Source organism: Copidosoma floridanum, unplaced genomic scaffold (assembly GCF_036245765.1).
Source record: "Copidosoma floridanum isolate Cflo_tuat_1 unplaced genomic scaffold, Cflo_Japanese_pri ptg000024l, whole genome shotgun sequence".
NCBI classification, from domain to species: Eukaryota; Metazoa; Arthropoda; class Insecta; order Hymenoptera; family Encyrtidae; genus Copidosoma; species Copidosoma floridanum.
Genome location: NW_028321901.1, coordinates 11,252,501 through 11,264,552, shown reverse-complemented (window position 1 = coordinate 11,264,552; position 12,052 = coordinate 11,252,501). Strand labels below are relative to the sequence as shown.

The 12,052-nt window shown below is 33.8% G+C and overlaps 1 protein-coding gene across 3 annotated transcripts in view; it reads right to left on the bottom strand.

The window, feature by feature from the left end:
• Nucleotides 1-12,052, bottom strand: part of fidipidine (coiled-coil domain-containing protein 93) — a 525,830-nt gene that overhangs the window by 240,546 nt on the left and 273,232 nt on the right. For all 3 annotated transcript variants that reach the window (XM_089595045.1, XM_089595044.1, XM_089595046.1), the window contains one exon: nt 2,212-2,316. In XM_089595045.1, the coding sequence (XP_089451171.1) occupies nt 2,212-2,316 (105 nt within the window). The remainder of the gene's footprint in view (nt 1-2,211; nt 2,317-12,052) is intronic.

The window sequence follows — 12,052 nt, the reverse complement described above, 5'->3', positions numbered from 1 at the left end:
TTTTTACAAAGCAATTTTAGAAACATATGTAAAAGTAAATCATTATGAAAAGCTTAAAGAGGAAATTCAACGATATTAGTGCGGTGCCATTCGAGGTGCCAGTAGCGCCAAAGCTAAAAAAAAGCTAAAAGAAAAAAAGCATAGTTTTCGTCGAAATGAGCTCAGGATTTTAATATGATATGTACTGGTTATTGCTCGTTGTTTCGACTTATACAGACATCATAGTAAATAAACTTATGAGGATAAGTGTGATAATACGCATGCTAAGTTTAAAGTGATCAACCATACTATTTTATACTTGAATATAATGTCGAAATTTTTTTGTAAGTATTATTCAAGATATGCTTAACACTGCTGGAAGATAATTGCTTTTCGCTTACTCTCAAAAACGATCCCAAAAGTAGTTTCATGGTTCGTTGTTCTCAGCATCACTGTTCTTATCATAATGATTATAATTCTTGTTGTTATTGTCATTATTATAATAATTACTGTTGTTACTGTAAATGAAATCATAATGATAAGTCATGTTACTCCTTTTCCTAGAGATGTTCAGGAGAAGTTCAAAGCAGTTGTACACTTTCCTTTTATATTGGATTATAAATCCTCATAATTATGGGGCTTATCAGTTGAAAAACACTATTTCATACCCATAAGTCGTGCTCAATGGTAAAAATGTTTTATCTGTAAGTTATTTGAAGAAAAACATAGAATTAATATTGTACACTTTATATTCTACGGAAACAACGATAAAGATTAATTCAAGTTTTTCACCAATCACAAAAGTATATTTTCATACACCACGATATATAAAAGCGCAACTTTAAAATATTTATAAACTTTTGTGTATGTATTAAGATAGCCTTTTTTTTTAATGTCCCATGACGTATATCTCTCATTTCTTATTTAATAATGATCATTGAGTCTCGACACATGCGTGACAGTTCATTGATAAATTATACGAGCATAAACAGTATGAGGTACGTAAAAATGAGAACTTTAAAAAACGAAGAAAATATTAATATATAGTCTCGGTAGGACAGTGACTAAGGCTATGATTTTTATATCTCAAATGCTTAGTAATACATGTTTACAAGTTCAAGACCGAGTCATTACTTACTGAACTTGCTTCTCTAGGAAACTTATTTGTCGTGTATTTTGATTGTAAGTATAAGGCTCCCAAAAACATAAGATTAAAAGTTAATGACTTGGTAAAAATTTTGGTGCATTTTTAGATTAAATAATCTAGTTAAGATTATTTTATTTGTAACTTTAACCTGGAAAATAAAACTAGTTACAAACAATGTCTAATGTACAGAGTTTTTTTAAATTTTGAGAGTGTTGTACCGTTGAAAAAATTTTTTTCAAAACTTAATAAAGATAAATTCTTACCACATTGTAGGATGAAAAATAGTTTTATGTTTTTTTTTCATCTAACTAAAAAACATTTCCTACTGAATTTAACCACATTTCTGGAGCTTATGCAAATTTTAAATTGCATCTTAATAACTAGTACTAACAAAAAATAATGTGTTACATACGTAGCAATTTTTTCTACTATTCTAGTAAAAAAAAAAATTCCTATTCTAATGTATGAATTATTAATAAAATAATTATTAGAAAAAACTTCACTAAAAAAACACTTTTGCTTGTATGCATGAAGTTAAAATTCATTTTTTTTTGTAGACAGTTAGAAAAAAATTATAAAAATAATGATCGCTACCCTTTACTTGAGGGACAATGTAGCACTTTTGCCCCAAGACGATAGAGGTAGCAGTCGTAATTTTACAGGAGGTATGGAAAAATCAATTTCAATAAGGGCATTAGATCATTTTGAAGCAAGGATATCATTTTAACAAACATTTTCTTTATAAAAAAATGATAAGTATTAAAGGAGCCTGATGACATAATTACTTTCAAAATAATTAATGTTTTTAAAATTTAAAAATAGCATTACTTAGAACAAAAAATGTAAAAAGTTATACATATATAAATGTCAGTACCAAGCAAGTTATAGTCGATGGTACAGAACAGAATAATTATTGGAGATTTACTAATTAATTCTGTTTTTTCCCATCCTAAAAAATACTGTGGAAAGAAAATATCTTCAACTAAATAAGTAACAACATAACGTATAAAGTTGTATTAATTTTAGGTTTCAAGCGTCATTAAGTTATAAAAGTTTGTTATGCTAAAATAAAAAAACTGATATACCTGATAAACTACTGCGGGCAGCAAAACAACAAGCTTGACTATGTCATCGATTTCTTGGGCATGTATATTTATAAGCTCTTCATAAATACTGTAGCTGATGTGGTTCTAAAAAATATCATACATTAATTGTTTCGAAATGAAATGTCCAGTAATTTAAATTTTACAATAACTGACATATATTTCTCTTTTTAAGATAGAATATTAAATTAAATTAGGATCTTAAAGAATTAAAAAAGACAGTAACTTTTCTTTGATCAATTCATAATGGAGAACATTTTCAATTTTTCTATTATTGGGCTAGTGTGAAATCCCATGTCATATACTTAACATTTATTACTTCAAAACACAGTTTCATTTTTAAATTATAAAAAGCAAAAGCTCAGCGATCTCAAACCATCGAGCGGTATACCTGATTCTGCAATTGCGTGACATATAACTGACTTCATTTGAAACAAGCTACCTTCGCAAAACTCGAACTACGCAGTCAACCTCAAACAATCTTATAAGACGCTCATCTGACGCAATCAATTCGTATAAGTACACCAAATAATGTCATTACTTCAACACTTTTTGTACTGCGGATGTACACAAGAAATATCATACACAATTTCGACAGAAACTTGTACTTAATGTAAAATCCGAGAGATCAGCAGTTTTAACTATCAATTACTGTGAAATTACTGCAGTTAAGCTCTGATTAGTCATTCGGATCCCCAACTTGACGCGTCCTTCTTAAACGCAAGAGTATAAAAACTCTTCGCAAATAATAATATTCGCCTTTCCTCTTTCATTAAGTCCTCCAAAGTAACTATGAAGATAGGAGAGTGATTTCTGTTCATAGACTTGGGTTCCAACGTTAAAAGCAGCATCTTAATTATTGTCATCGCCACGAGTAATCTCACGCAGAATTAGGATCATCGATGCAGTCAACATTGTAATATCTTGCGACTGCGTACGCGCAAGCAGCGGCTAACCCACGATCGTAGAAGTAAGCTAAGTAAAGAAAATTATAAACTGTATAAACATTATCAATGGGAATCTGAAACTTTATAATTAATACTACTTGTAAGATGAACTATTTTTGGATTATCTAAATTTATTCAATCATCAGGTAAGATATATCTTAGTTGCTGATCACAATTTATTTTCTCAATTGAAATTTTTAATAATTGAATTACATGAAATATTGCAAAATTCCATAAGCATAACTCTAACTTTGGCGAATAAATTGAATATCAAGGAAAATTTAGATAGACAACGATTTTTTCAAGGACTTGAGATAAAAAAACACAAATAATATAGGCTACTACTGTATGACATAATACATAAACTCTAACAATAAGTCAACGCTAGCTCAGTGTACACCACTTCATACATATCGTTCGGTGAAACCTATTACCACAACGCAGAGTCAACGATTTCAGAGAAAAGGATACTGCAAGTAAAAGCAAATAAGGTCTTTGGGCCAATGGCTGGTTCCTGATGAACAAAAATTAAATTTATTTGTTTGTAGAACGAATCTACGAGTTCCGCCCTTCACTTATAGAAGTTTGGACGTAACAAATTAACATCCCTCGTGGGGAACTAAGCCTTTTGTTCTACTTGGAGCATGCTATAACATAATCAAATTTTTATTTTTATTTGTTTTTTTAATTTCCTTCATTGCCTTTCTAAATCTATTTTCAAAAATTTTTTTTATATAATGGATCATACGCTTGAGGATATAGGCAAGGTAGCAGATGTAGTTACAAGAGTACAGTTAGTCAAACAATACCATAGGGAAAAAAAACGGAAAAATCACTTAAATTTCTTGAATAATCACGTATCGTAGCCCTAAATAATTTGGCTTTTCGAACAAGTCAAGCAACCTCACACATACCAATATATAGCGGTCAAAATACACCTGTCAGAGATTTCTTGCAAGATGTTCAAAATGGTAGGTCCCTTATTACATATGCGGAAAAGCCTATGTTTTTAAGAATAGTCATTTCCAGGCTAAAGGGTAGAGCAAGAAGTTGTCTGGACCGATTAACAATAAATACATAAGACGATCTTATAAACCTTTTGAAGGCACACTCTGCTTCTTATAAAACTTACGCTTAATACATCACCGACATTAATAATTCTCAAATGAAACAGGGAGGAACTGTTCGCGATTTTCACGAGAGAATGTCCTAACTCATTAATCAAGGCGCTGGAGCAGCTAAAATAGAGGCCGTTTTCAACAACATTCCTGACAACCAATAGCCTGATTTCAAGTTATATCTAGAAATGGTTAGCCATGAAGCATTCATGAGAGGCCTACCCGATGGATTTAAGGCCAAAATGATGTCAAACGTACCAAAAACGTTTGCCGGTGCTTTACAAGTAGCTTTAGAAGCCAAAAAGTTGAAAAAATATTATACCCCAATACTCACGCTACTATGGACCATCAGAATTCAGATATGTACCTTGATCAGCAGTTACACCCTACAGAAAGACAAAATTTATCAGTACACCAACAAAACAGACAAGGACATTTTTCATATTTTCAGCCTAATTAAAACAATATACAACAAGTTGACTATAACGATCCTAACATGTACATACGCGATAATATGTCTTATTATTACAACTTTAATGACACAAAATTTTTCCCGACTACGTTTAAATCAGACCGAAGAATAGTATGACAACCAGCTCTTCAATATCAAAATAACGACTCAAATGAGCAATCAGTAAAATTGTGGCAAAAGTCGAATGAAACGCAATCTTACCAGCATTTGAGCGATTCGTGAGAAAATCATGGAAATTTTGGCCCCATACAACTAACGCAACACCCAAACAAACTATTAGCCTATTTGAATTTCCCCTTTCATACAACTGTACTGCAGTGTATATTTGGTAACTCGTCTACTTCTCCAATAGGAAATTACCCCTATACTTGCAAAAACGTTCAGATCCCACGTAAATCGCGGAAAAACACAAGCTTTCGCTCAAGGTCGAACTTTTTCAATAATCGGCATAATTTCAGACCAAGTTCTCCTAAACCAGGCCATTCTTTTTACGGGAACGATGCTCGTCGCCCAGACGCAGTGGCGAGCTAAGACTTGAATCAGCGTCTACTGACGAATCAATTTGTGCAATCGCCCGAGTATCCGTCGCAAGAGACTTTGTCAATGCACCGACAGTAAGACTTAAAATTTCACAATTAAATAAAAGTAAAGACACTTTTATAATAGATACAGGAGCGGACGTCAATGCTATTAAAATATCTTTATTACTAGCGAATATTATTATAAATACTGATACAAAAATTGCTCTTATTGGATTAACTTCTCAAAATATCATTACACTAGGAACAGTAACGTTAAACATACTGGATAAAAATCACGTTTTTCACGTCTTAGCACAAGAAACACCTCTCTGTGAGACAGGAATATTAGGAAATTTATTTCTAGCCGAAGAACGGACGAGGCTTTGTCATGACACAAGAGCCTTGATACTAAAAAGAAGACCTAGAAGTCCCATTCCATTTATAGGAAGAATTGTAACAATAAGCGACGAAGAACGTGGACTTAAGTTACTTGATACGACAACAGAATGTACAAGTAATAAAAATAATTTTTACGAAATTATGAATAATATAGCATGAATGAAAAAAACTCGGAATCTCTTCCAACTTCTCAACATTTTAAACCCACAGGAGTACCCTTTGGTCAAAATCGTCTATACAAAATACCAGCCAGAATGAGAGTTCCCATAGAAATTCTTGAACATAAACTAACAGCCACGGAAAAGCATACTTGCGATCGATAAAAACTACTCCTGGTATTGAGAGTACACGTATAGGGGTACCTTATGTGTGTGTGTGTGCACTAGAGCGTTGGGGGATAAAATTAGAATGGGACTGCGCGAGAATGGAATTTGTAAGGGATGCGCACCGGGACGGCGGCGCTTGTCGGGGTCCGAGAGTAGGGTTTCGCTGGAGAGGAGCTCGGAAAAAAGAGCTCGTGAGAGTAGTTAGATTGGCTCGCCTCCGAGGGGACGACGTTAGCAGCAGTACAAGGGGGCCCTGTGGAATCCACTCGTGCGTCTGATTGTCGCTGGGAATCGTTTAGCTACGTTGACATTATTACAGATTGCTGCACAGTAAAAAGAGTAAGTGTTCCCTTCGATTTCCGATATCGTTTTCTCATTAACTTTAGTTGATGAGTTCAGACCAAAAAGGCGGAAATCCCTGGTTGCTTAATTGATCAACCAAGTGGTGGCCTTAGGTAAGCGATCGTATACGGAGGAGACTTTTTTTTGTGTGTATGTTGAGTCTCCCAGTGTGCGTGATTTAGTTTGGAGGAGTTTTTCTCCGGTGTTTCCTTTGCCTTGGAAGCCATAGTTTTCTTTCAACGAAGTGTTAATTGTGTTTGGGGAAGAATCGGATTTGTTTGTTTTTTAAGCTCGATGACAAGCGTTGATCTCACTTTGTGGGATCATTTAGTTAGTCGGTAGAAATCCCCGGGTGTTAAGTCAACCGAGAGATGACCTTCTGACTGCTTTTTGTGTCATCCTTAAAGGTTTTTATTTATTTTTTATTATAAGTTTTTGATTGAATCGGCGACGCTCTCGTGTAACGATCCGCACAGTAGTATTGACTGTATGTGTGCTCGAATTCTGTGCCACTCTCTTGGTTAATTTTTGATTTTTGATTTTTGCATATTACATTCATAAGGAATTGGAGGTATTCAACCGTGGTACGTTTTGATTTTAACCGCGATGCTTTTCTTCTAATATATAGCGATCTTATACATATGCGTCTTACTATTATTGTTTGAACTTTGGAACTCTCTTGTTGAAGAGTCGTATTTTGAGTTATCATAACATAGTTTTCACGCCTAGACTTAAGGTAAACAAATCTGATGTACAAAGGTGAAATATTTGTGATGGGGAGATATAAGGGGGATTCTACAAAATAGAGTGTTCTGCGATAATGTTACTTTTTTTTATGTTATCAGGTGATTTGATAGAATCTCGTCGATATTTTTTTTTTTGATTTCTATTAATTTTGTAAAAAATCACGTTCTGTAATTAAGTCAGATTTCGCAGAAGTTCTAAGAATTATAGATAAAATTCTTTTTTTTTGTTTGTTTTCAATCATAAAAAATGATTCATTGTGTAAGATAATCGATTTTAGTTCTTTAATTTCTTATGATTTTAATTGATCGATATTAAAGACCTTTTTTTTCTGTCAATTGAGAAATTTGAATGAATACCGAGAATTAAATAAGATTATTTTTTGAGTTCGTTTCTTTTTGGTTGCGTGTCTCCTCAGCTCCTCTATCTGCCGTTATACCACGATCCACTTTCCTTCACGAATTACCCTTCACAAAGTGGACCGTTTCAGTATATTCATAGGCGAAGCAGCAAAAATATACAATAAAGGCCGCTGTTTCCGGATGGCTGCAAACACGAAAGAAGAGCCAGTAGAAATCAAGATTCCTCTGCAAAATCTCGAACCTTTTGATATAGATGATTCAGAAAATTTTATTGACTCAGATTTTAGTGATGATGTTCCTAACATAACAAAAGAGGAAAGAATTAAATATATTACGAAAAAACTTTGCCAGCATCATCATGATAAGACGAGCTATAAACAACTTTACCGAATAGTAAAAGAGTATTCACATCTATTTTACATCAAAAGTGATGCTGCTTCACCAACGTCGTATGTACATCATAATATACCAACAACTGACGACAAACCTGTTTTTACAAAACTATATATATACCCTCCTGCTCTACACAAGGAAATTAGAGATCAGACTGATAAATTATTACAAATAAAAACCATTAGCTATTCCACTAGCCCGTACAATAGTTCGCTGTGGATTGTCCCCAAAAAGCCAGAACCCAACGGAGAAAAGAGACATCGTCTCGTAATAGATTACAGAAAATTAAACGTAACAATTATCCCTGATGCTTACCCATTGCCTAATATTACAGACATATTAGAGCAAATTGGCGGGTCAAAACTTTTTTCAGTATTCGACCTAGCTAATGGATTTCATTAAATTGAAGTATCTCCAGAAGATCGCCAGAAACAGCTTTCAGTACTCCTTACCGACATTACGAGTATACACGTATGCCATTTGGATTATGCAATGCCCCAGCTACATTCCAAAGACTTATGGATTCTGTATTATTGAGATTGCAAGGCACAGAACTATTTATATTTTTAGATGATATCATAACATGTGCCAAATCTTTAGAAGAACACAAAATAAAAGTAAGAAAATTATTTAATAGACTATCAGATGCTGGTTTGAAATTACAGCTACATAAATGCAAATTTTTAACTCTGAAATAAATATATATAGGACATAAAATAGGTAGAGTAAAACCGATTCTAAGAAACTTGAAGCAGTATAAAATTTTCCAACACCAAAAAATTGTACGAAAATTCGAGAATTTTTAGGACTCGTGGGATATTATAGACGATTTATTCAAGATTATAATAAAATTGCAGAGCCTTTAACCCTATTATTACGGAAAAGTCAAAAATTCGATTGGACTAAGACTCAGGAACAGAGCTTTGAAAGATTAAAATCAGCCCTGTGTGAGGTCCTGGTACTTGCATGTGCCGATCTTGACAAATCATTCATTCTAACTACCGACGTATCCACCTTAGCTCTCGATGCTGTTTTAAGTCAAGGAGAACCAGAAGACTATCCTGTAGCCTACATGTATTGCACTCGTTATAAATGCGGAAGAAATTACTCCACTACTGAAAGAGAGAGATTAGCAGTAATAACCGCCATACAAAATTTTAGACACTATTTATATGGACAAAAGATTACAGTTTACGGAGACCACGAACCTTTGACATGGATCGAATCAATAAAAGACCCCATGAGTCGCCTTAATCAATGGAGAGCGAAACTCCGCGGGTACAACTACACCTATAAGTACAAACCCGGACGTTTAAATTTAGATGCTAACGCTTTATCACATAACCCTGCAGATCTTTATGTTATAAATACCGTAAAAGATAATATAGATTGTCAGGGGAGGCGTAAAAGGGTCAGAAAAATTTTAACATCCAGCAGTAACAGAAGCAGTAGTCGCTTTAACAGTTTGAGTACTGAAAGGGAGTCTAGTAATTATGAAGCATCACAGTTCTGTATGTTATCCTTAGAACCTATTTTAAAAATCCCTCGACAAACAAAAACATCTATTGCACGTGCCAATAGGGACAGTGATTTACACAATCAAAGTTCAAGTAAGCTCGAACCTACAAGTACAGGGAAGCAAGCAACAAGAGGAAAAATGGGCTCTAAAAATTCTCCTCTCATTATACCACCTTGAAGGTTACTTAAGCGCAAAACTCATGAAAAACGAAGTTCACCTCCTCCTAACAGACCCACGGCCACTTAAAACTCTGATGGTACAGAAATTCTAAATACAGCGGAAGATTAAGAGAACCAGCAAAAACCGATACCCCAAAGAGATAAATCTCTACTTCTTAATCTCTCGAACACTAAACCAGATCTATTATCCATTTGAACTACAACACATAATAAGTCACAACAAGAAGCTATTATTTAATCCAGTGACTTGGAAGACACATTAAACCCTTCTGCACAACCGTCAACTTCTACGATTCCTACAAATAAAAAAATCGAAACTGCACCTCGGAAATCAGTGGGATTTAAGTTTGACACTGACTCATCAAGTACATCAGAAAATAAAGTGGCTGCTAAAATAAAGCAAAATTCAAAGCTGCAATCCACCGCTCGCAGATCAACGCATGAAGATGCTTTGGAAAGCCGTTTGGATGAAAATAATAATAAAAAATGTCCTTTAAAATACAAATTTTGCTGACCCATCTTTATATTGAGATTATTACATACCGCAAGGAAAAATAGGAAATAACGAACAAGAGTCAACCGAAAAAAATTTTTAGAATTCAAAAACTTAATCTAATAATTCACTAGACTATTCCAATGACTCTAAGAATTCTATAGAAGAAGGAAGCTTTTCAATAAAATCAAAATCCACCGTAATAGAAGACGATGTCGATACTTTATGGAAAGAGCCTAATGTTTACACGATTAAACAAGAAGATAGCGAAGAAGCTAGAGAGGAAGAAAAAACGCATGGTAGTGTACCCAATACACCTTCTCATTCAAGCGCTAAACAACATGGCACATTTGTAAAACAGCATTATGCCCTAAAGCAGAGTAACTTGACACCATCAACTCGTCCTACAGCCACATTCGAAATGTTAGAGCAGCAATGGAATGCTGAACGCGATGACCAAGTCACTTGTCAAGAAAGCACTATAATTAGACCTCTGATAAGAACAGAAATGGATCACCTCGAAATATTAAGCACGCAAGAGTGTTTACCATATGCAAAGGACAACCTTGCAACGTTCATTTCGGTCGACTTGACTCTTAATTCTAATAACAATAAATTGTTATAAGATGTTAATTATATTTTAAAATCCGAATTGAATAAAACGCAACCACAAGTAGGTGACGTGATAACAACCAATCATGAAAATGATCTAGTATTCTGTTTGGTTATTGAAGAAAGAGAAAAAGATGAAATATTGCTTCAAGATCTTCACTCATGCTTAGCAGGTTTAGCCAAAGCAATAGAAAATAAAAATATAGAAACATTAGAAATATTCAGAAAGGATGAAATAATTGATAATTTGCCCAGAGGAATATTGCCCAAAGCAATTCATGAAGAACTCAGTCATGTTAACATTAAGATAAGTGTATGTTTCAGTGAATATTCTTATTTATCAAACGAAATGAGACAACAAAAATTAATAGAATGCCACAACAGTCTCTTCGGTGGACACAGAGGCATGAATAAAACTTTTAGAAGAATAAGAGAATTGTATTAGTGGGAAGGTATGAGAAAAGATATTGAAAATTTTGTACGAAAATGCAAAATTTGCCAAAAACAAAAACTAGTACGGATAAAAACAAAAGAACCTATGGTAATAACTGATACTCCAGCTGAAGTTTTCTCAAAAATAGCCATCAATACTGTAGGACCATTAGCAACAACTACATCTGGTAATAAACATATATTAACCACACAATTTTTATTTTCAAAATACTTCGTAGCGACATCCGAGCTATCACAGTCACAGGCGCTCCGGCAAGCCTCTTCATAGCGTTGTATGGAGTGCCTAAAATAGTACTCAGCGATAATAGAAAGAGTTTTCGGAATAATAAATTAACAAATTTAGCCTAAATTTTCGGTTTGAACCTTAAGACCACTATACCTTACTATCCCCAATCTAACGGTTTACTATAACGAAGCCATGCCATAATTGCAAGCTTTTTAAGAATGAAAACTACAACTAAACAGGAGTGGGACAAAATTTTACGTTTTGCTTTACATGAAAACAATACATGACCGCATACAGCTAGCGGGCTTACACCACATGAATTAGTATATGGCAGAAAAGTACGTGCCCCAAATATATACAAAACCGAAAATCAAATGCAGTCTTATAAGAATTATCTTATTGATTCGACCCTATTAGATGTAACAATCTTCATAAATTGTAGACACATTTATTTAGATGCAGATATAAGTATAGAGCCATTCATAAGTAAATTGCAAAATCTTGAAAATGGCATACCTCCAGGACCTCATAAAGTTCTTAATTCATTTAATAACAATTTGCCCCAGAGTCAGCTCTTATTTCGAAAAACTCCACTTAGCAAACTGCTAGAGTACGGAGAATTTTCAAGGCGTTGGTATACTTCAGAAAAGTACTTTTGCTTGAAAAAGAAGATAATAAATGATGAAATTAATAGTAATAAACGTAATTATAAGAAAT